At 38.8% G+C, this 26,559-nt stretch overlaps 1 protein-coding gene across 16 annotated transcripts in view; it reads right to left on the reverse strand.

Moving 5' to 3' along the window:
- Positions 1–26,559, reverse strand: part of MARCHF1 (membrane associated ring-CH-type finger 1) — a 296,342-nt gene that overhangs the window by 15,795 nt on the left and 253,988 nt on the right. For 15 of the 16 annotated variants that reach the window (XM_068681133.1, XM_068681124.1, XM_068681126.1 and 12 more), the window contains 3 exons: positions 22,100–22,179; positions 21,081–21,815; positions 7,382–7,562 (listed from right to left, as the gene is read on the reverse strand). In XM_068681133.1, the coding sequence (XP_068537234.1) occupies positions 7,382–7,562; positions 21,081–21,815; positions 22,100–22,179 (996 nt within the window). The remainder of the gene's footprint in view (positions 1–7,381; positions 7,563–21,080; positions 21,816–22,099; positions 22,180–26,559) is intronic. The other variant, XM_068681139.1, reaches the window with a different exon arrangement.

Below are 26,559 nucleotides of genomic sequence, written 5' to 3' on the forward strand. Positions count from 1 at the left end.
TGACTGGAATCAGAAAGTAGCCATAATCAAAAGCGACTGAACCAACTGCAGCCATTTAGTTGTGTTGGGTGAATCTCAAGAACATCTTGCCTGTCTTTGTCATCTCAATTTCTGTCCTTCACTTAAATGGATCAAATATACTTTTACCAATCCTTTCTTTGCTCCTCTACCACCCACTAAATTGATAGTACCAGTGGACCTGAACAACAAGGTGTTTTTTTTTTTGCATGTTATGTCTTTATTTTATTCCTCAAGTTGTAAGAGCAATTGACCTACTCTGCAAGAAAAATGTAACTCAACTTCTGAGCTTCCTTTAACCACATCAGTCTGAATCACTGCAAACACATGGCTTGGTTTAAATGCCCTTTCACACCAAAAGCCAAGTATTGTTAAATATATTTTCGTTTAACCGCATCTAGACATACCTTATTTTTGCAACTACATATACCCTATATATGTTGTGTGCCTGATTTGCCATATCACCATATCCCCAAGAATAAAAAAAAAAGAACCTGACGTGCTTAGTTATCTATAAACAAGACTTTGGCAAGAATACCACTGATTTCCAAATGAATAGCTGCAGTTACCTTCTCTGTCTTTTAGTTTTCCCACATGATACACACTTTTGATCCAATCAAATAAAAATGAAATAGAAGAAATTTGTGCTGAGGAAAAGCTACAGTAATTAACACAAAACTATAGCCTAGTGCTCTGGCACTGAGCTGAGGGAAGCTATTCATTCTGAAAGACCTCCACCAAATGCCATACATCCCAATTTTGTCGCATACAAATTGGAGCAGATGAATAAAGATCTAAATTCCTAGAGGAAAAGGCTCTTCTTTCAAGTAATTTTAATAAAATGCCACAGGAATAAAATTAAATTAACAGTAAAAATCATAAGTTTAGGGAATAAACTACAACAATTATCCCATTTGATCATAATTTTGATCAAGTACCCTATGTAGCACTGCTACATTCAAGAGAATTCATTTCTGCATGCATTCCGGCAGTAGGCAAGCATCAGCTTGTGAACTAAAACTCAGAGCAGATCTTTCTCACACAAAATAAATTTGATGCAAATAACCACTGTAGGATTTGTACGTATTAGTTATCTGAGAGATTAATAGACACATTAATCAGATCATGAAGAGCAGCTTGATCCCATGAGAGCTGGTAAAATCTCTAGCTTCAAAATTAAATAGTAGAAACAGCTTTTTTACAAAAGCCCATGAATAGCAAGAGATAGTTTAGGTCAGCCCTTGAGTTGATTATGTTCTTTAAATTTATATTACTAACTATACATTTTGTGTCAGAACACTGTTCTGTCTGCATTTTCTTTAGTTGCAAAGCCGGTATCAAGGGATTCTCTTCACTATTTCCAGTGCCTGAGCTAACCCAGCTGTTATGAACTGTTCATGAAGCTAAGCTATAAAAATGAAACACTGAAATGGCTGGAAATAAAAAAGGAAAAGCAGACCCCAATTATTTAAAAAAATAACTGAGAAGCTGACAAACCACAGGATGGAGTAGTATCCTTTAAGCAAAATGGATACAAAATCTTTTGATTCCAGTTGCATCTCTAAAAAAAAACTCAGACCAAAACTGTTTATTTCAGCTTCAGAAAGCATGGAAGAGTTTGTACCTCAAAGAGCTCACATTCGTGGTTGTGTCCAATAGTTGGTAATACCACTAATGCCCACAGCTGGACAACTAATACTTACAGCTGAACTCCTGAATTCCCTTTGCTTTTGTAAATGCTACTGAGCAGCAGAAGCAGCAAATCTGGTTACTAGCAGCTAATTAGAAGAGGAAACAGTATTTGTTTCATTTTCTGGTGTAGGATTGTTTGTTTGCTTCTTAAAAGGATGCTGCATATGAGGGGTCCCAGCAAAGTCTAGTAGAATGATGGCTTTTTGCAAGCGTAAGGGTACAGTGTGATGGTTTCAAGGTACAAGGCACCAGAGGTCAGCATCTCCAGTCAGAAGTCCATGGGATCAGGAGCAGCTGTGTGAGTAAAAGGTGTGTTAAATGGAAAAGAAAGGAGATGCAAAGCTAGCCCAAATTCTACTACCATGAGAAAGCTCTTCTTTATCGATGCCTCTTACAGCACAAAATGCAAGAAAACCTCACTCTACGAACTACAGCATGCTACCTATATACAGATTAATTAGCGATAAGGCTCTATTACTTCCTTTCACATTACACATACAATCGTCAAAACAAAGTAGTTCCTCACATCCTCAAGGCATCACAATGGGATATAAATGCTATAGAATTATTTTAAGCTTAAAAGCTTTAATATACACATGCTCCCCTAAGCACAGAGTTACTCACTACGATGACATGATAGCCAATACCAAAGCAACAGCTTTGTGCCTTTGTGCATACTGGTGAAGTATCTGACCTCACGTATTACAAGGACTGATGTGAGGCTGGCGATGTGTTGAGACAGTTTACTCTAAGAAAGAAAACACTGGAGCAGGTTGCCTTGACGACACTGTGCAGCTACACCAGAAATCAAAAGGAAATGTAGGATCTTCTGCTATGTTAAGGACTGCAAAGTATTCACCAAATTGGGTTGAAAGAGAGCTAATCCCTCAGCAAGTCAATGTTACCTGACCTATGCAATATTAGCTATCACTTCTTATCATAAGCCTTATTAGAAAACTGATGTAAAAGCCAGACGGTTCCTACTTTGCAGCACAGGGCAATCAGAAGCAAACAGCCAGCTATACAGTAATGACTGCTCAAAGTTTCATTGTTTTCCTCAGAGGCTGCAGGTCACTTCTGGTTCTGACAGTCTGCTCTGGGGGCAGGAGTGGTTTCTAATGGTGATCGGTTTTGATTTCACAAAGATGTCTCTGCAGGCTGCATCACTTTGAGCAGTCACCACCACATTCCTAAACGAGGAGCATAAATACCAGTTCTCCAAGTGCAGCTAGCATTTAACCGAAAATAAATCAACAACACGTATCTTGCCCTCACTGAAGTTATCACACGTACTGCCAGATTTTATCAAATAAGGATTTATCCACAAAGCATCCAGTTCTGAATGAGTTCCTCCAGGCAGACATATTTCCTAAGATTTACTGCTTTTATAGGATTGCACTGAGCACGTGGAAGGGAGCTGAATTTGGCTCTTACACTGTAGCAAAGAGCTCTAACAACTGGATTTAGAGTAATGCCAGTAACAACTGTTTTGTAAAAAAAAAAAAAAGGCACCCTACACAGTTTTAACTTGAATAGAGAGAGCAGAAGCAGATGTGTCCTTCTCCTGACCTGATGGTCTCATTGCAAACAGAACATCTCCAGCCTACTGCATTAAAACAAAATACTTGCTATAGTGAACTACATACCTACAGCTGGGACATAACCCTTGAATCCTGTATGGGAGTCAGAGCTTGCAAGCTGGTAATTTATAAAATAAATGGTACCAAACAGGGAAGGAGCATTCCTTTCTTCTTGCCTAATGACAGCAGCTGGGGACATAAGAAGTTACAGAGTACAGGGGTGTAAAACCCAAAAAGACACACCTTTTAGTAGATTCAGAAGTGCTATTTATCAGTATGCAAACAAATACAAAATGCAAGAGGAGTAAACATTGAGACTTATACATATATACACTTTCAAATTTAACACGAAGATAAGGTTTCTTTCATTATCAGTATTAGTACACTTGCTCTTCTTCTGTTTAATTTAAAAGAAACATAACACTCCATCCTAAAAGAATACTCCTTATTCTCTTTTTAAAAGGGGTAGATTCAGATACCCTCTCAATCAGAAACACAATGATTATTAGCTGTTAGATAGTGCTTCCCTAAACAAACAAACAAACAAACAAAAAATGACTTGTTCTTTCTTAATGATGAAGAGTAACCATTGCATGGTAACAATGCAATATTACTTTGCCTCACATAAATGCAACACTATTTGTAAATCATTTCAAAGGTAAAACAAAATCAGGAGAGGAAAGAGACATATCTGACACCGAGGAATAATCTGTCGGGATAAGACATCAAAGGAAAACATCTAATCAGATACCAGAAATCTTAAATGGACAGCAAAATTCAAATTCAAAAAGTATTTACAAGTACAGCAAGACACAGGAGAAATTTGCATTTGAAGATATTTCTGCATTTTTAGTGTCTTAATCCATTTCATACTCAAAGCATTTTAATGCAGTTTCTGTCTCTACTATGCTTCAAATACCAAATTCAAGAGATATGAAATGCAGGTACCACTTTATCAGGATTACATCCTTTTTAATGAAGAAGTGATTTGCCCAGGATGAAGCTATTACCTGAGAGAGCTCAATAAGAAACTGACACAAGCTTATTGTCACTTTGTAATTCTCTGCTTGATAAATAAGGTTACTTTACAAAGAAAAAATTCTGCACTACACACTGCAAATGCTGAAAAGTAAAGCTACAAACAAAACCGTATTATTTATAGCAATGGATAGTCATAATGGAGACCAGGAGAAATAAAACAGATACACTAAGCAATGCTTAATATTTAATCTCTAAATTTGTATTTAGCTAAGTAATTATTCCTCCTGAAATACACGAAACTCTTGCACTGCCTGTTGATCATTACTTAAAAATATTACTTCAATGCAAAGACTCACTAACATGATTAATCTAAGTTTTATTTGATGTCTGATGCTTTCAGGGATTCTGTAATTAAATTACTGGTGCATATTTGCACAAAGCTATTGATTTTAATAGAGGTATCTTGAATTATGTTAACCTAGTATGCTGCACATTGTCACTTTTGGGTGCTAGCAGCTATATGACATGATATTCAAAAATGATTATGCTATGAATCCCTAGACTTTGATTAAAAAATGGTTAGGAAACAATGAGGGTGCATGAAACACTGAGGCATGCATAAAGATGGTAATTCGTCAGTTGAATCAAAATAGTTTTGTTTTATTGTGAAATCCTGCTTTTGTGATACTTCACAAACAAAATTACAGTTATCTGTAATTAAATTCTGTGGTGTATAATTTTTCCCTTCAGCAGACCAGCAGTTGAAGTGTTACAAAGATATTATGATGAATTTCATCATAATGAAGCAATGTATAATCAAGAACCAAACTCTATAATCTCACATCATAAGTAAGTTAAGATTTAAAACTCAAAACTGGCTGGGAGTTGTGACCCTTTCACTTGTAGAATGTCACTTCAAATCCAGATCTGATGGCCATTGAAAATGCTTCCTCTGGAGCTAGTTAGAAACTTTCACTTTAGGGGAAATTAAAATTAAATCCTTCCCTACACACACCTGGCAACTGTGCTTACACGGCAAGTCTCTTCATGATCACTTTCCTCCCTTAGCTTGTCTTTGCTACAGCTCTCAAAATGCTTGGTTATAAAAGAGCTCCTCATAAACTGGATAGTGTTTCATAAATCTGAGAAAGACAGTGACGGTAGTATATACACTTACTGAGGATGATACATTCAGTTTAATATAACATAAGAAAAGTGTCACATTTGAAAGCCATAAATGTATATACCATAAACAATTTTAACTTTGAAAACTTTGAAAAAAGTTTCCTAATCTTGGTTTCTGAAATGGGTTCAAATCATGATCTGTAATTATACGCTGGTTCCATACTATATTGAAAAATATTTTTGGCAGTGCATTGAAGAGGGAGAATGTGGCCAGATTTTTATTATCAATGAGATAAGCTACAGTGCTGTCTTGAGCAGAAACAAATACATCCTCTCTTAAAGAAAAGGCTCATCTTTGCTATGTTGGAAATCAAAAACATACCTGAGAAGCAATGATAAGCGATGTGGCTAAAGAAATGAATGTTGTTAATCATTCAATTAAAAAAAGACAGACTTGCAGGAATGACATTACCACTCTAAATCCATCAGTATTCCATTAAATTCTTTCCAAGAAAAAATAAAAAGAGTGGCTACTTCTGATATCAACAGGTATGCACATTATTCACTCCTTTTCACCTTGGATGCTATAAATTTTATTTCCAGACTTTTAAAGACACACTGATGTCTAACACAATCAGGAAAAGACTTTTACTTGAAATAGTGGTATCTGCATGTTCTCTTGGGGAAAGTAGCAAGTGTGTTTGTTAGGTGGAAGGTTAAAGCAAATTCTGTTGAAACAGAAAAACAGAAAGAAAACACGCTACAGGCAGGGGATTTTATACAATTACCTCCTTCCTGTCACATTATCTAAAGTTTATCTGTTATTACTAAAAATTGAGACAATATAATTAAGTTTTTAGTCATCAGTGTTTTATTTACATCTGTTTCAATTGCTAGTCTACCTGGCAAGATCTACCAGGCACTTGAGAACTGTCCTTTGTTATCACGGGCTTTGCTTGTCAAATCAGACCCAACTTTCTCCAACTGTTGTTTATCACCAGAGACTTACTAGATAATTTCTCCGGATGAGAAATGAACAGGAATTCTATTTGCTCTCCTTTTCAGAACTGCTCCCAGTGGAAGGCTGACAAAACCAAAATGTCTTTTGCCATCAAAACACCTTTATATATGCATGTACTAGCTATAAGCTAATAGTGTCTACATGTTTTTCAAAGCATCTTGGATTGACATTTATTTTAAATCAAAACTCACCATGCACTAGATTGACTCAAACTTCAAAGATGCAACTAAATCCAAAGTGGATGAGAGCATTTTTAGAGAAAATCTACAGGAGAAATTATTCACTACAAACAAAACCAAACCCACATATGCTTAATAAACTCTTTACTTTCTCTATACTGGCAACCCTTGTACCATTAAATTGATTTATCCTGGAAAACAGATGATGAGTACAGATAACATACATTTGACTTTCAGGATGCAAGGTTGCCCTGTAGTTTAGATTCCATTAACTAATCTTAATGTGTAAGTGATTAATTTGCCCACAAGTGTAACAGTTAGAACAGATGCAGCTAAAATGATTGACTGTGTTATTTCATAATTGCCATTTCCACAGTAGTATAAGCATCCTTCTCAACTGGAAGTTACAGGCTCAACTAAGAGTCACTGGGTGAGCTGGCCTGTGTTATTCAGGAACAAAATATGAGGAGCACGATTTCCTTCTGGCTTAAAAATAGGCACATCAGCCAATAATAAAAAAGCAGAAGATAAAAATTCTAAATGAAAATAACAATTTTTTGTGCATTTACACTGCATGCATGCCAAAAGGGAGTCTATTCAAAACACCCTCCTCCGGTAAATTAACTAACCTAAATATAGAAAAAAGATTTCTGGGACTGATTTAATAACAGCAACTACAAAGCCATTTTGGACAGGTAGATGTTTCTTTAAATGTGCTAGTACCATTTGTGCAGCCATTCCAGCCATTTGACATTTCAGTGTAATTAAATTCAAAAGCACCATACCTTCCGAAGAGGTTTGAGCTTGGTCTCCATTATAAAGTCGTACTTGCAGAGTTCACAACAGCGTGTGTCTGAGCTCTTAATCCACTGGTGTAGGCAGGCCTGATGAACAAAGCGTAGGGTCCCTGTGCAGCGACACGGTGTGATGAGGGGACTTTCATCATCTCCCTCACAGTGACAGATCCTGACAGGAAGGACAGCAACAGTGCGTGAGGGAACTTTCCAGACTCTGCTTTTTTATTTTCAGACTTGACATTTGTGAAACACAAGGTACACAGCCTTTCAGATTAAGGCCCAGGAACATACTCCTTGTTCCCTTCTGCCCCTCAGTAATTTCTCTTCATTTAGCTATTTCCCTTTGAACTTGCTATGTGGGCTGAAGGTGAATCAATACGAATAATACTGTTTTATGCATGGCAAAACCTCTAAGACAAATATCTGTGGTCTTATAGTTAGGGCTAAGTAGTTCTTGGTCTGGAAGTAATGACAAGAAAATAATCAAAGTCAACAGAATCTAATGACAAACTGAAAATATCCAGCATGGAAAGTACAAAAAGTTTCTAAGATACCTCTTGGTAGTTACGCAGCTAAAAGGATTAGAGAACAGTTTTGAGTACTCTGGAGCAATGCATACAGCACACGTACACACACACACACACTTTCGCGGAGGCAGGTATCAAAAAGACATGGCCCTTTCTCATACTTCATTGTCCCTTTGAGGTAGATATCTGCCTTATCTGTGAAAACAAAAACTACAGCTGTAAGCAGACCCTAAGACAGATGCTGGTTCCGGAACTGTCATTACCTTGTAGTGGGATACAAAGCTTTTCACATTGCAGTTTTGCATAAAATAATCAGTGTCCTGACACCACAATCTGATGGCTTTCTTCTGTGACTTATGTCCAAATGTCTTAGTGATCTTCATCAATTCCAGACTCCTGATCACATCAGGGAAACATTTGCTCATTGAAACCTAGGCCAGCTTTATCTGCAAGTATCTCTGTGAGGACAGAGAAAGCTCAGCAGTAAGCAGAAGTAACCGAACAACTTTAGTTAAGGAGGGTTCACCTCTACAAAGAGTAACTCCCTTCCATCAACACCTCACAGAAAACATAACAAAACACCCAAGCCCTCATGAATGTCCAGAGACAGACTGGCATGTAAGGGAAGGTCAGAAAAAGCTGACGCTTGTAAAATGTTACTTCAAAATAGAGAAGTAATAAAAACAGCACAGATCTGTGTGTCATGCAAACAAAACGTTCAGCTTAGGAACTGCACACTTAGGAAAGGCAGCCCCAGATACGTGCATGGAGAAGTGTCTGAGCATGTCTGGTCTGAGGCACAGCTCTTCCCTTTACACAGAAAACTGCAGCCACATCGCTCCTGGGGTAGAAAAAGGGCCCTGTGGTGAGCCAGTCTTCCTAACAGCCCGGCAAGGGAAGGAGGACGATGTTCTGCACCCCACAGGGGCAGCTGGCACTTAGGGCAGCCCAGTGAAAGACTGGTTACAGCACACACAGGCTGCCACATCTACAAGCAGAAGGAGAAGGCCATCTCAGTGTTTAAATGAAACATCTGTGGATCAAAAACAGCTGCTGTTCCTTCACAGCACAGCCTAGAGCCGTGAGAAAATGAATCTACAATCACAGGAAAGCAGAACAAAGCTGCTTCACCAGATATGTAGTGAGGGAAAAAAAAAAAATAAAAAAATAAAAAAAAATGAATCTCTGGAAATCTGGTACACAAAAGCCAGGTTTTCAGGGTCTGCAGTGGTGCTCATATGCTCTTCAGCATCTTCTACCCCTGTGGGAGCAGGGGGAGAAGAAAATACCCACAATTTCTATCTTGGACACACTCTGTATTTGAGACAGACATTTTACAAGGAGTCCATTTGCAGACTTCTCTTTACTAACCCAGCCAAGCTAGACACATCAGTGGCTTAGTTCTTATGTAGAAACTTGCTGCATGCTGTTTTCTTCTTGAACCTACAGCTTAAGTAAAATGAAATGTTCAAAACACTGAATAGTTATTTCTCTAACAAATGCATTCCCAGCTGAGAGTTAACACAAAAAAACATTTTCTTTTTAAATTAAATCTATTTCCCAAAGGAAAGCTAGTATTCTCTGTTCAGTTAAATTCAAGCTATACATAATTTATTTTACAGGCTTAGCATTTACACTATTTAGAAATTAGACAACTAAACTAGGTGCCCAAGAGTCTTTTTTCTACTTTTACCAGAATTGTTTTAAATTATTTTAAGAGCTAAAATACAAGCCTAAAACTCCACTGGGATCTTCAAATAAAGTGACATTGCGTATCTGAAATGAATAGAAGTATTCTTCAGTAGAAATAGTTTTATAAAAAAACAGTACATGAATTATACTTTCTATTTGTGCTTTCGTGGTACAGAAGTTACAAGCTAAATGCATAAATAACACCTTGACATTAAGTACGTACATTATACAGAAGCTCCAACTAAATAATCTAATGACCTCTTCTAGTTTTCTAACCATGAAATATGTAATGAGGAGAAAAACTTCTAATGGAATTAAAGTCCAGAGAAAATAACCAAAGGCACGGTTTTCATTAGCTTGAATGCTCTTTGGTGCAATTCAGCTCTTCATTATTTGTTTATCCAGAAGAAATTAGCTTAGAAGGAATTTGTGCTACCTAAACTCAGAAATACAGTTTTTAAAGATACCTGGGTGCCCAACGGCTATTGAAGCAGATTGTTGGTTAGCTGTTTAATTTTATTTTATTTTTTTTAAGACTTGGACCAGATAGACTTAGACCACTACTGAAACAGAATTTCAAGTGTTTTTGCCCTTGTTGTATTTACTTACTATGTATATCAAAATCATCACAAATCACAGAAAATAAACTGTAAATAAATGGTTGTGAAAAATATGCTGTGCAAACAGAGCTGAGGTAGGGACACAAAACACAGGCTTATCTGAAGCATATCTAAACCAGGTGGGAGGCAGAGAACTTCCATTCTAGTTGCCTATTTCTGCATGATCACAGCTGTTCACAATTTTCACCCATGACGCAGACACTTCACAGGCCTGACCTCATCCTGAAAGTAACATTTGCTTACATACTTCAGAAGTGCATTGAATGAAAAAAACCTCTCCACTACAAATCAATAAATAAATAAATAATAATAAAAAGCTAAATCTATAATGTTTTATTTACAAGTTGTAGCACTGCACTGATCATGGTTAATAGCTGCAGTTTCACCTGCTCAGAAAGACCTGCAGAACTTGCACACTCAGCTTTTCTCAACTTTCTAGTCCTTCCCTAGAAAAATGGCCTTCATTATAGAGCAATACCTTTGACTATCTGGAAACGGAGGAGAGGGAAGGAAGTCAGCTATCTGACTGAATCCCTTTAGTTAGAATCCCTTTGTAGTCATGCACTGAGCCTGCATATTTTTTGTAGGTTTGGCAGCTTAGTGTTTTAAGGATGCCTGCCTTGCTTGTCGAGGGGAAAATATGAGTACCATGGCATCCAAAAATCATGTGCACACCAGACAACAGAGTATACTTAGAGAGCTGTTAGATGATCTTCTGAGCCAGACATAAGTATTTTATTTTATACACACCTACAGACACACCCCTACTCAATGAGATAAAAGTACTTTTCTTTTAAGAAAGCTCACTATGAATTTTTAGTTAAACTATACATGTACTCTAACAATGCAGTCTTTCTTACCCTTAAGTTTTTGTTCTATATGACAGTACTTTAATTTCCCTGTAAACATTTCTTTAGCATAGAATTGCTTCTACAACTGCTGCACACAAATGTACCAAAAGGAGAAATATATACCAACATTGTGCATACAGATTATTAAAAAATATTTAAAGGGTTTTCTTGCTTAGGAGGTTCATATAATGCAATAAACTAGAAAAAAGAAAAACACATTTTCAGCAAAAATCAAAAATGTTAAATTGAAAACAAAATCATTCTTTGTGAAGAATTTTGCATAATTCATATAAACTGTTGTGGATTTATTGTATGTTGCCTACAGAAAACCTAATTCCTGAACTATTTTATGTTTCTGTTCAATTGATAAAATTTGTATAGGGAGATGTAAATAAATATGTTTCACCCTTATGGGTACTTAAATTCACCACAACCACTCCCTCAATCTCCTTCCCCAAAGGAACTGTCACAGGCAAAACAATAGGGAGATTAATGTAATCTATTGCCTATCACTAGCAGACTAGAACAGTGTCAAACTAAAAGCAAACTAAAAACACCTTTCCCCCATCCAACCTTTTCCAGCTCCTCCCCCCAAGGGAGTATTTTGTTCAAAATATTAATTGTATTTAAGGTATATCCAAATGATGCTGAAAGCATTACTGATAATGATTGACTGAGAAATTGTATGTGACATACTAAACTTTGTACCATAATGACTACGTAAAAGGAGTAAGTGAAGTTTCTAGTAGTTTAAGTTATACCTTCTCCTTTGCTGAAGGGCATATTGACATCATATATATATGTGATATATATATATATATATATATATAGTGAGAAACTTCTTGAAATCATAACATACTGCTTGTCATGGTTTTGGCTGGGACAGAGTTGATTTTCTTTGTAGAGGCTCACGCAATGCTGTGTTCTGGACTTCTGAAGAAAACAGTGGTGACAGCACATGGATGTTCAGCTGTGGCAAAGCAGTGCTTGCCCAGAGGTGAGGCCTTCCCAGCTCCTCACACTGCACTGCCAGAGAGGGGCCAGGAGTGCCCCAGGAGCTGGAGGGGACCAAGCCAGGACAGCTGGCCCAGGCTGCCTAAAGGGATGTCCCACACCGCCTGGTATCACGCTCAGCGGTAACAGCTGGGGCTGAGGAGGAGGAAGGGGGACGTTGGGAGCAACACCATTTGTCTCCCTGAGAAGCCGCTCTGCATGAGGAGCCCTGCTGGCCTGCAGCGGCTGGCACCTGCCTGCTGGGGGGAAGCAGCCAATGGAGCCCGGTCGGGCTTTGCTTTGCACAGCTTCTGCCTTCTCCACTGAGCTGTCCTTGCCCCAGCCCCTGAGCTCTTGCACTTCTACCTCTCCCTTTCTCTCCCCATGCCACCTGGGCAGGGTGGGCGAGCGGCTGAGGGGTGCTGAGCTGCCTGATGGGGTTGCACCACACCAATGCTAAATAAAGAACTCAAAAGTTGGACATCTTCAGAATTTTGTATTGTCTCACTCTCTTTAATTCCATGAAAATGAAATATTTTCCCTTGTTAACCCTGGCCATGTTCATTGCAAAAATTACACGGCAAGAAGGGAAGTACAAAGTGAGATGGGCAGAGTTGGTAGACATTCACATGCTAATCAGACTTAAGTTCTTTTTCAGAAAAAAGGCTAGATATAGTGGATAACCGTCCTTCATTTCTCATGGAATTGTTTGTTTGTTTGTTTGTTTTTTCCATGCAAATACTTTTTATATAACCTCATTTTAAAAAGACAACTACAATTTGTGTTAAGCAAAAATTTCACATGGAAAATTTAAGATTTCCCTCACAGTTGTATAGTCTGGCAAAATCACAGCAACCAAAATTACAATATAGAAACACTAGGTACTCTAAAGTGGTTACTCACCACCTGAGCTGCTTATTTCAAGAGATACAAATAGATTCCAACAGGTTTGAAGCTTTTTCTTCACATGCAAAGTAACAATTTTGCTCTCATTAAAGAGAATAGCTGCTCATCTCTACCGTCATTGGAAAAACAGCAGTTATCCTAACCTGTCTTTCACTAATCCACTTTACTCTTTGGTAATTAAGAAAATAGGCCAATTTCTGTGCTGCTGTAGCAAAGTAGAAAATGCAGGAGTCTTGTTTGCGTTGTGAAAATCAGTTGGAAGCACTCCTCTATGACATTACCTATACAGCTGATTTCCGTAGATGACAATTGTCAAAGCAGGCTGATTAAGGACAAGAATGAATCAGCATGGCCATCCTTGTGCTTCAAGCTATATAAGAATCTCATTGTTATGCACAGCACTGGTTGGAAAAAGTTTGCAGCAATCCTGCATCACCAGAACTCCTTCAGTGTATTAGAGACCAACCCGTATGAAGCCATTCAAACAGCCAATACAATTTTTAAGGACTTTTGGCCACTGCCTATAGGCAAAGGGTTTAGCTACAGCAAGGTAGTGGAGACAGCTTTCATAGACTTTCTCAAAAATATACCATAGTGTATTTTACCCTCATTTAGCTTATGGGTAAGGATTAAAGAGCAGGCCATATCCTTGTGGGTGTTTGCTACAGTCCACCTCATCAGGAAGAGGAAGTAGATGAAGCCTTCTAAAGACAGCTGGAGGTAGCCTCACAATCACAAGCACATGGAGGAAAAGATGATCCAGAGTAGTCAGCATGGATTCACCAATGGGAAATCATGCTTAACCAACCTGATAGCCTTCTGTGATGGGATGACTGGCTGGCTAGATGATGGGAGAGCAGTGGATGTTGTCTACCTTGACTTCAGCAAGGCTTTCAACACTATCTCCAATAAAATTCTCATAGTGAAGCTCAGAAGTGTGGGACGGATGAATGGACAGTCAGGTGGATTGATAATTGGCTGGATGGCAGAGCTCTGAGGGTTGTGTTCAGCAGTGCGGAGGCCTGTAGCTAGTGGTGTCAGTACTGGGTCCAGTCTTGTTCTGAGTACTTATCAATAACCTGGATGACAGAACAGTGTGCACCCTCAGCAAGTTTGCTCATGACACTAAGCTGGGAGAATGGCTGATACCCCAGAGGGCTGTGGTGCCATTCAGAGGGACCTGGACAGGCTGGAGAGTTGGGCAGTGAGGAACCTCATCAAGTTCAACAAGTGCAAGTGCAGAGTCCTGCACCTAGGGAGTAATAACCCCAAGCGCTACCACTGGATGGGTGTTGGCCTGCTGGAAAGCACCTCTGTGGAGAACGGCCTGAGAGTCCTGGTGGACAGCAGGGTGACCATGGGCCAGCATTGTGCCCTTGTGGCCAAGAAGGCCAACAGGATTCTCGGTGGCATTCAGAGGAGGGCTGCCAGCAGGCTGAGGGAGGTGATCCTGCCCCTCTACCCTGCCCTGGTGAGGCCTCATCAGAAGTACCGTGTCCAGTTCTGTACAAGAGGGGCAAGGACCTCCTGGAGCAAGTCCAGCGGAAGGCTACAAACGTGTTTAGGGGGGTAGGAGTATCTGTCATAGGAGGAGAGGCTGAGAGAGCTGGGCCTATTTAGCTTGGAGAAGAGAAGTCTAAGAGATTATCTGATCAATGTGTACAAATATCTGAAGGGAGGGTGCAAAAGGATGGGGACAGACTCTTTTCAGTGGTGCCTAGTGACAGGACAAGAGGCAATAGGCACAAAATGAAACACAGGACGTTCTGGATGAGTATGAGAAGAAACTTCCTTACTGTGAGAGTGACAGAGCACTAGAACAGGCTGCCAGAGAGTTTGTGGGGTCTCCTTCTCTGGAGATATTTGGAAGCTGCCTGGATCCCATCCTGTGCAACCTGCTCTAGGCTGACCCTGCTCAGCGGGGGGATTGAACCAGATGACCTCCAGAGGTCCCTGTCAACCTCAGCCTTTTCCTGATTCTTGAACAAATTTGCTTTAAAAGCAGGCTCCTTATCTGAACTTACGGAGATCCCTTCAGTGACAAAATTAGCAGGAGCTTTGTGATTGGCACATGTTTACTGCCACTTTCTACACACTGTGACCAAGAGCATAATAATAAATTAATGCCAGTGCCCAATACCCAGACTCTCATTTTCTTCTTTCTTTCAGGAAGTATACATGTAGAATACAAATGCCTTCAAATTTCAAATAGATCTCCCTAGTAAAATGTGAAAATAGCTTCTCCATATAAACATGCTTAAGGAGGATAATGTCTATTCCAAAAATAATATTATTTTAGATGAGAAAGGACTGAAAACACAGTCAAAATCCTGCCCATCACGGGAAAGCATATCTGGACTCATAATGATTATGCAAAGATAGATTGTTACCCAGTTTGATGGTACATATCATAGCTAGATCTAACTGTTACTGAAGGGAGCTTATTTCAGGGAGAAACAGCATAGCTGAAAAATGTTGGATGAAGCGCATCCCTGGCTTTGGTTTTGGTTGTGCAGATTAATAGCTGCCAGCATGAATTACCATGTGCTCCTAGGCTATCTTAATTAGACCAAAAGGAAATAATTCCACAGGTTTGCAGAAGATTTCCCCAAATTGCTTGTTACTGTCTAGTAGTCTAAAAAAAAAAAAACACACCAAACTGTTCATCTGTCCCCAAAAGGGTATTTTCTCTTTCTGCCAGCTAACATGGTATTTACAGAACACCATAGCTAGAACCTAAAACTGTAAAGCAAACACTTTATGAACTCACAGAAAATAAGTAACTCATTCGTAAAAAATAAACTGAAAAAATATCTCTGTTCCTGCATAATTTATCACTAAACAACAACAACAAATCAATAAATATGTTCACCTAGCAATTGACTACATTGACTAGCATGCCATGTTTCTCTTGCTTTTATTTTGCAAGCTTTTTTTTTTATTTTTCTGATCTCATTTCCATTTTATTCCACTGTTAAATCATAAAGTTATCTAAATGCCAAATTGGTCTTCCTCTCCATTTAAATGTAGTGTGAATGAAGCACATTAATTCTGCATACCGAATGTAATCAATTTGTATACCTCTTCCCTGTCAAACCTGCCCTTCCATTATACCATACAGTCTGTTGCCTTTTTCTGACTAGAGAAAAACACATTTTCAAAACATTGCACCACACCAGTATAATTTCATAACAGTTTAGGCAAAGCTTTCTCTTGATTTCTCTAAACGTGATCCAAATTTTAAGAGACCCAAGAGCGAACTACATTAACAAAAGCACGCTATATCATTTATTTTGTCAACATTTCTTGTCCTCTATTAATATTCCATTATAGGTGATAAACAGGATATCTAACTAACTAAAGAGTTACAGGTAATTTCTGCCTCAGATGCACTGTCACTGCATCTCAGCATACGTGTCAGACAAGATTTACTACACTGAACATGAGCCTAAGAAACTAAGGACTGTGATTTAAAAAAGGATTTAGATTTCTTTCTGCCTGCCCAGTGAAAGTCAAATCTTTAAATAACTAAACTCCATTCAGAATGTATACTATCTTTTGGTATTTAATAGTGGGACCCTTCAAACCTCCTGTCCTCCAAACTTACTGGCAGGAAGCAGTGCTATTAAAACTATTTGCATTAACTAGACCGTAGTTCAAACAAACAAACAAACAAAAAACACCACACGTTTTGAGAGAAAGAAACAGAAACCAGGAGTCACTTCTTCCTGTGTATGTGACCCTAACCACAACAAAGACATGCTTGCTTGCTTTCAGCTATTCTTGCATTGTTCCAAATCATGGAGAGCTTACAAAAGAGATTGCATAACCAGATGGCTAAAGAGGTGACAGATGGGGCTTTGAACCATCAGGCAAAGAAAAGAATTAACCAGGATTTCATACTGCTTCAAAGGCTGATGAACCACTAGACCATCATCTAGACGAGGAGATTCCTATTAAAAAGTCACCTTGTAAAAAGAAGGCTTTAAGCGGGAAAGTAAGCAGTAACAATAATTCTTTTGAGCCACCAACACGCAGGACAAGGTTCAGAGATCTGTCTCCTAATGAGGGAATGTATCATCTTGGGACCCTGAGGAAGATGCTAACATCCCAGAGAGGAGCAGGTTAAACATCCTCTTCAGTCAAACACTACAGGCTAGCAATTCAGCATCCTTCACTTGGTGATTTTTGAGGAATCTGGATGGTATCTCAAGTCTGTGTATTCTGCGTTACAGTTACAATTATTTATTTGATCCAGTTCCACTGTTTCAGCATAAATACTTCAAATGAATATTCACTTTCAATGGTAGTATTTGTGCCTACATCTATCCTCTGTTTATTTTTCTCTTCTTTCCTCAAGTCCAATCTCTGAAGACTTGTTCCCTCCCAAGAGGCTTTCTGCCTGTTGATTCTCGAGCACTCTACTACATGAATAATGGAGGACCTAAGGTTTTTCATGCAAGACCTACACATTTGCAGGTTCTGCAAAGTACTATTATGGGAAAAAATGTTAAAACACTCGATTTCACAGAGATAAACTACTTAATCTTACTGTCTCTTGTCAGGGGCAACGTACACCATTTCTTCCTATCTATTATTGTGTTAACACATAGAAATACCAATATTAATCATCTTCTAAGTTTATAACTGCCTTTCAAATGATTCTCTAGCTTTTTAAAGATGATTTTTAAAAGTGATACTTAGATTCTGCAGATTTCTTTAACCAACCTCATTAATTCCCTTACTACTTCTAGCCATTCTTAACAGTCTTCATGTATGTGCTGCTCTATTTAAAAGTAATTTCTAATTATCATCATCTAATGATGTCATTCCTTTACCTGACAACATAGAGAGTCATCATGGAGTTAAAAAATCAGCATCATACTTCTGATATGTATATTTTCATAGTGAGGAATTCCATCTTGTTTGTGTGTGTGGCTTTATGTGAAAAACTATAGGACAAAATCCTCCCAATCCATTCACTTTATTGTGTCCCAAACACAGCTTTTATCTTCATGGAGATTACCTTTGATGATACTTCTAAGGTTGCTCCTCAAGCCACATGGCAAATTGCAGAGTAAAATATACATGAGGAAAATCTCAGAAACAGGGCAGATTAGGAAAAGGGGAACTGTATGATTTTGAAAGCCTGCTTTGTGAAACTCAAAAATACACACATAAATAATTCAAAAGTAGGTGCTATAACAACTCACACTGCCACAACTTATGTAGTTGTCCATAATCACAAAAGCAGAAAACTTGCCTTCTAATGAACTCAAGAAGAAATGAATTAGTTCAGGGAAAGGGTTGGAAAAATCATCATTAATGTCATGTCATTGTTTCATCATTTTGGAAACCGAGAAACAGTGACACTAGAAGGGGAAATGTCTCACTTGAAGTGACCAAGAGGTCTGCATTAGACTAGCTGATTTGTGCCACAGTACTACATTTTTATCTTCGTCACTAATGTGCTTATGTTAGAACAGGATGTGTCCTGTCACATTCCCACTCATACAGCTATGTGCTTGTAGGAGAAACTGCTTACAGCCTTACGTGTTCCACTGCCAGTAGTTCCCAAGGAAGTAAAGAAAATAAATAAAAATTACCTACCCAAACACTTAGAGACAAAATAGCTGGCACCAGGAGAGGTTTAAGATTCCTCTATTTCCACACACTCACCCAATCTGGTAAGTGTGTGGACATTCCTCTCAGATGGGGACATTTCCTCTCAGAAAGTGGTTACTGTATACATGCAAATCACCGTTGAAATGCAAATTATTTTTTTTTTTTTCACAAGAAGGAAGCTTGTGAATATGAAGAGAAAAATATCACAGATTGTGAGTTAACAAAGTGCATAGGCCTGTCCTGAAAACCAGAAACTACAGTAGTAACAATATGTTTTCCTTTTTCTTCATCTGTCTGGAAACTGTAAGATAACTTACCGCATATGAGAAATTAGCATGCTACTGATTTTGTAACATTCTTCCTCAATGCATTATCATCATTACAATACACTTAAGTAATGGCAGCAAACAATAAAGCATTACCCTGACAATGGAGAAAAGATCACAATTCTTGACAAATTTTGCACAACAGAACAAGTTTAACTCTAGGCATTCAAAGAGCATCTCCATGGATAGCAAGCACTGGAACAACCCCTATCAAAAGCTGTCAACCTTCCTCTACTAAACAAGAGCCAAGGAAATGCACATCCAAAAATTCCATCCTTGAACAAGCTTCAAGTCTTGTAAAAAGTGCCTGGGTTATTATAATAAAATTGAATGGGTTAAGAAGACACAGACAAAAGACTGGAGCCCACATCTTGTCTGAAAGCAATGTCTAAGTTTATGGACTCAGGCAGCAGTGAGGATTAATCTACACGAGACAGTTGCAAAGCTTTGACTTTAATTTAACTTGTAGATTTTTTAATATGGTGTAGTCAAGCCTTCAGAAATACTCATACTGAAATAATTTATTTCTGTTTTTGAGTATTTATATTCAGTTAATAATGACTAAGTGTCCCTATCATACAGGTACTGTCCCTACTACACTGGATATTCAATGCATGCTGGCTTAGTCGTTCAGAAACTTAAGACAACTCTATAGCTGTTGAAGTAGTTATCTGTGCACCTCCCTCCATCGTACCATGCAGACATACTTCAAGTGCTTCAAAAACATATAACACAGTTACAGAAATACAAAGAAACAGCAGTAGTGTTAAGGTAAAGAGGTCCCAAGCCTGTGGCGTGGTCCCATTGTGCAAGCTGATGTACAGACACAGTTGGACTTTACTCAGAAGACTCTTAAATTATCACGTCAGACAATGGTCAGACAGTTGAAACACCCATTCTTGCTTGGTAAGTGTAACAAAGAGTGCATGGTACTAGCTGTATAAGTAATGGCTTCTCTCTCCTGCTATGAAAAAGCATAATGTCTGCATGTTATCCTTTATCTTTTTAATACTAGGATCTTTGCAGTGTGTTACTAGGTTGAAGTATACTGTGAAACTACATGACACAGTATACCCAACTTCCTCATTCTGACTGTTTACATTTCCATGCAAATTTCTTCCCAGCAAAGAAAAGTGAGAAGTTTTTGGTTACCATATCAAGAAACTAAGTCTGATCCTCATTTACACTTTGTAAATGAGAGTCAACGCTGGCACACAAGTGTTTTTTTTTTTTAAAGTACTTGTTTCAGTTCTGTTAAACTTACGGGACAGCACATTTTCATTTACCACCAAATTAAGCAACTCACTTCCCCTTAGTTTGCTACTCTAAATCCAGGTATTACTTCAGAAGCAGCCAGCTTGCCCTCATTTCCAGGGAAAAATGCACACCTTTTGATAGCATGCTTCACCACAATGATATCAAACTGTCAGACGCCAATTCTTCTCCAAACTAGAGAGAACTGTTGGAGTTACTTTTTCTTTCTCAAAGCTTATTTTAACATTTATTCTGCCCAAGCTTCCTTTGTATTGTTCCAATCTTTGTGATAGCTACCAAACAGCCTCTACATGTTCACAGCGTAGTGGTGTTCAGCAGTGCACAGTACCATACAGCTTATGCCTAACGGGACAGCCTGCTTTGCAGGCACCATCCATCAGATTGCTGTGGTAATGGCAGCTCTATAGAGGACACTGAATCAAGACCATAAACTTTCTCATGTAAGTCAATGAAAAGTGACAAAGAGGGAGCAAAGCTAGATTCGAACTGATCACCTCAGAATGAAAAACTCTGTATCCCATTGTATTGAGCTACCTGGCACTCTGCCTCATTCTCTAGCTCTGGCTGCAGATTTAAAACACAGCCATAATCCGCTGGAGCACATGCTGTGTCCACCTTTATAAGGTAAAATTTAGCAGAGAAAAACATTTGGTTTCCTTGCAGAACTACAGTTTTTAAGTAAGAGGAATGTACCTTCAAACTGATACATGCTAACTTCTCTATAGCAGAGGTTTCTGTGTTATTTCTTACAGCCTGTCTAGAAATTTATGACTGAGAAACAGTGACAGAAAGCGGTCAAGAGAAGGGCACTTAGCTCATGGTGGTGAGAAATTCCTTGTAAGAACATTAAATCTTTCTTAGTGAGGACTAACCTGCATACTTCTAAATCATCAGACCAGTCATCATACAACACTGGAGGCTTCTGAACACCATCAGTCACAGTGGGCCCTGCCCCAACAGGTGCTCCATTATCTGGGACTGCCAGAGCATCACTGCCAGAGCCTGCCTCTGCAAAGGAGTCCTTCATGTCTTTATTGCATCTAAGGTAAGAAGACGCAGGGTGCTGATCTCTGCAGTAGCTTTTCCCCTTGCTTTTTCCACATTTTCTTGAGGAGATCCTTGCTTCCTGAGATGATGCTGAAGACTGTGATTCCTTTAGCCTTGGAACCCTTCTTCTGCGATGATTTAAAGTAGGATTTTCCGGGTCAGAAACCTCTTGCTTCTTTTTCCCCATTGTCCCCAGGGTGACAAGTTCAACAGCATTATTATTTGAGGACCCATCCTGGTTACTGCATGATCCCTTATTCCTTCTCCCTCTCCTGGACATTCTGGCTTTTTCTCTTGCTCTCCTCCTAGCCTGAGCCCACTGACTCTCATCTGAGGATGATGATGAATCGGATGCATTCCAGCTGGATTTTGCAGCCTCGGGACGTAATTTACGGTCTTTCCCCTTTTCTGTATGCTCACCATTGTCTCCAGTCTCTCTTTTCCGCCTAAACCTTCGTTTTACTTGTTTCTTACCAGACTCCCTATTAGAAGGGGTCAGCACCATGACAGGGGTTGCATGTTCATGCTCATCTTCTGACAAATCATGCAAGGTAGTAGATCTAGATGAAGCGGTAAGCAAAGGAAAGGGATGGAAATGATAAGGGTATGTGGAAAGAAACAGAGAGAGAGAAATCACAAAAAAAGGATGAAAATGAGAACATGAATTGTAATTGGAAAAACATGAGACTGAAAAGCAAAACCATAAACAAAGGAGATCAAACAAAAACTAAAGTCTATGAAATTATGAACAGTGCTAAGCACAAGCAAGAGCTACATACTATTTAATACAGACATCAACTAACACGTATCAGGCAGATTAAAGTATACTTTTCTCAGCACATACCTACAAATGTCCTGAGTGGAAGGGCAGACAGACAATCGTGACTGACTCCTGGGAGCTGTTCCTGTTGTAGGGCTGCTTGCCTGTTGAAATAAGTTAGACAATTTGGAATCTTTGTCCATGAAATACATTGCAGATATTTTACTGCTTTGCCACATGATTACAAAATTAAAGTAACTGCTGCTGTTGTTCATAGCGTATTCTTGAACACATGCAAGATCACAAAATACAGGAAGCCTGACCAAAAGCAAAACCTATTTGTGGAACTAAAATATGACTGAAGTGTTTCAGCTCTCGTTTGCTCATGACTACTTTTTGCGACTGTTTGAGGAAGCAGCTTTCAACATTTGAGACTTCAGTTTGGTTTTCATCTACCGTAAATGTCAGATGGAAAAGATGTTTTTATTTTCATGCAATCGAACAACCATGATGATCCCTTTCAAAATGGAATGAAGGGCATTTACATTATGCTGAGCGATGATAAGCATGAAGTAAACCTACAATGAGTGGACTAACAGAACACTGAGAAAATTAAAGTATGTTTTAAAAGGTTTTCAAGGCAATCAGGTCTTCTAGAAGAACTGAAAAATATGAAACTGATGAGACTGAGACGACCAAAGTGCAGGCTGCAACTCTACAGAGCTGATCACATTCTCAAACAGCAGGAGAGAGATAAAACATGTTTAGTATATAGCATTTTGCTCATAAGGTTGTTGCTACAAATTGCAAACTCAGTTGCTCAATACTTCCACTGAAAACATATTTTGATGGCGTTAATAGCAAACCATTTCAATCTGCCTCACATTCTTCTGGCAGCATAACTGTATAGAATCCAAATTTAAATCCCAGGCTTTGTGATTCTTCACTCACGTGGTACGGTATTGTGGGAAAAGGATTTAATATATAGCATTCTTAAGGCCATGATGTTCCTTTAGCTGTTAAGGATATTATCTTTCAGTATGGAACTGTCTCGTGAATGCCACTGCCAAATGGAGACAAAATAGTATAAGCCTACAAGTATCACATCATGGGCCATATACAGGGGAAGAATGACTATTAAGCAATATCACAAAGATACAAAGAACAAATAACGCAAAGATGTAAAGGCTGTTATTCCAAGATTTTGTACCAGTAAATCAAATTCAGGTATATGCAGGGTCCATAATTGCAACTATTCCTAGCTCACCTTTCACAAACATTTTTGTGGTGTCAATTTGAAAATTAGGCGTACAAGCAACAATAAGTAAATACAACAAGTATCTTCTGACACTTCGCTTTTATCCAATATCCTTTATATTGCTTTGGAACCATCAGTCTCCACCACGTGCACTTTTGCTCTTAACAGACTAGCAGGAGAGACTTAACAGTGTTTTTGAATCAAAATAATCTAGCTTTAGGAATTTAAGCACCCCTTTTTACCTCTTGATGTGCTGATATATCAACACCAAAAGTGTTACTAGTTCTTTACTACTAGTTCCACAAAATGAAACTTAGAGGTATGAAAATGAAGCTAACATGAGAAATTAAATTGATAAAGCGTTTAGACACAATCCTTGGTGTTTCAATGCCTTGGTCCACCAGGCAGCGGAGGAACATTAGAGTGTCTGCAGTCTAATGCTGGAAAAAAAGGACAAGTATCAATGAAATAACATGTTTATATTTCAAATCTTTTTCTACAAAAGCAACATTTGACTTACGTGTTCTGTGAAGGAATATTAAATGTTCTTACACACGTTAGAAATAGATGGCATATGGATGGCTGGGTATACAATCTTGTTCTACCTCAGTCTCTGTGATTAGTTTTAAGTGCTTAGGCATATCTTAAGTCATTTGCACAGTTACTTAATAAAGAAAAATGCAGATATGAGCAGCAGAGCCATGTTTTTGGGCTACATGCTGCTACTGTGTGAGAAAATATCCCTCCAGACATACACCAGGTGAAGAACCCAGCCCCAGAGTTAAGGGTGTACTACTGAATTCATCCCTTGTGACTAGTTTCCCATCCCGCCCCCCCCCCCCCCCCCTCTTGGAGCTGCGGAACTGTACCAGTGCTGCTTTCAAGTTCAGTGCAATGTAAGGGGGTCAGGCTTGCTCTTCAACGGTGGATAGGTTATTCCCATGTCATAAAGGCAAGATTTACACCACCTAGCCACAAGCCTTATGCTTTGAAGGGGCAAGGAGAATGGCAAAACTGCACTGTAACGGTGCAGTAGTTCTGCACAAGTTCAAGAAACTTCCAGCAGCTATTAAAGCAGGAAGCCAGCTAGGCAAGTCTTAAGAGGGTTGGAATCAAGACAAGAATTAAAACAAATTATTTGAAAAGCTTTTACACTTATTATTTGGGGCTGGAGACAGGTGGAAATCTAATTATTTTAAGATAAAAATTACATTACTAGTTTGATTGCTTAAATCTTACATTTCACTCTCAGCTGCAAAGAGGTCTGGACTGTTTCAGACCTGCTCAGGCACATTTACTTTCTAGTTCCCCAGCACCAGCATAATGACGTTACGTTCAGTTGCACAGTACTCAGAGCAAGGTTTTTCTTCTAAACACATTTTCATCAAATTCCTGAAAAATGAATGCTTTTTGCTTGTTTGTCTAATCCCTATTGGAGCAAACCTGACATCTGAGCACTCAAAAAGCTTTTGCACTGATTCAATCCTCAGAAACAAAGCAAGAAAAATCCAGCATGCCAAGTTATGGACCAGCTAATTCAGGTTCTGTTCTCACAGCAAGTTCCATTCAGTAGGTTTCTACACCTTTTAAATAAATATGTTGGTTTTATCTGCTTTAAAATAGCCTTTAATACTAACATGAACTGATGGAGTGATTTCTAAAACTGAAAAAAAAAAAAAATGTTTCTGGTACTAATTTTCTGATGCTTACTTGCAGTAAAAATAGACCCTTTCTGCCTCACAGGCACCGGAGGACCTTATTTTCCATACAACTCCAGCCTTATCTCTGTAAATTAAATAGGAGTGGAAGGCCCTCTTAATGTCTAGTGTGTCCCTGCCACCGCATATCATGCCAACAGAATCACTCATGGGGAGTTAAGCTGGTTTTAAAAACTTGTAAATTCCAACTCAGCTGAAGACCATCCCAGACCTTTACCACAAAACGCCTTTGTACTTCCACCCTAAATTCTGTCAGCATAACCTGTACTTGTCTGCTCTCTGGTCCCAACACTGCCACCAGACTTGCCTCATTTCTTTCCCTTAGCCTTCTTCCCTGCAAACTAAAAATCCCAAACTTATTTTTAATGAACACACACATGCTGTTCAGCCCAGCAGCACAAAGATACCTAAAGCAGCATTTAGTTGGTATAATCAGAGGGCACAGCATGCAGCCACATGCAAGTACTAGGTCAGATCCTAGAATAGGTATCCTTGTATCAGCTGAGCATTTTGCTTCACGTGAGCAGCAGAAGGGCCAGGTAACACAAGCACAGTACTGCACACAGTCGTTCGGTTGGTGCTACCTTGGACTGCTTGCTATACAAAACACATCACTGAACAAGTCCATCAGCCCTGCTCATAACATAAGCTGTTATTTTCAGTCATCCTTTACTGACAGTTTTAGTAGCAAAACACAAAATCCTCTGGGTGGCACCATTTATTCTACAGGCATATCTGACAAATCAAAACCACGATCATTTGAATAAATCCTACTCATATCGTATCCACCTGGATAACAAGCTCAAATGGGAATGTATATACAACAGATGTTGGAAACAGTCTCAAGCACACAGGGCTTATTGTTATAATTGCTATTGCACTGCTACGTGGCTATTTAGCACACTGAATATTTTGAGATAATGCACTTGTTGAATAGAGGAATCAGGTTGGTGCTGTGGACTCCAGTCCCACTTGGCAGGAAGAATAATGAATTCCTTTAAAAATAGTATCCCTTGAGCAGATGTCTATTTCTGACGGTACAGATATTGTACAGCTCATCAGAATGGGAAAACTGAACTAGCACCTTACTAATTTTATCATAGCAAACTATATCAGCAGCTTAATTAAATGTGGTAACTCAAAATAAAGTTGTCTGACAATCCATTTATAAGCAAGGCAGCTTATTTCTTTATGACATCAACACCAGGATGGTGCTGGAGGGATAATGCCAACTCCAGCTGATTAGGTTTGGCACTTCAAAAGCAGTGTTAGTAGAGGTTCCCCAGTCACCACCTTCTGCTGTCTTGGCCACCTTCTTGTTGTCTTTAGATGAACTCTCTCATCAAGGCTACGCAATTCAATTAACACAAATGACAGGGTGCTTACTCAATTATTTTTGATATGTTCAATTGGAGTTGGTCATATGTTTTCCACACAGAATACTGGTAAATATGGCATTTTCAGGACAAGCAAGATAATCATTTCTCTCACACCAGGGGGCTCTAATATCACACATCTCCATGTTAAAAGAGTTCAAAGACAGAAATGGGGGGCAGAATGACATGCAA

The sequence above is a fragment of the Anas acuta genome, chromosome 4 (assembly GCF_963932015.1).
Source record: "Anas acuta chromosome 4, bAnaAcu1.1, whole genome shotgun sequence".
Lineage (NCBI taxonomy): Eukaryota > Metazoa > Chordata > Aves > Anseriformes > Anatidae > Anas > Anas acuta.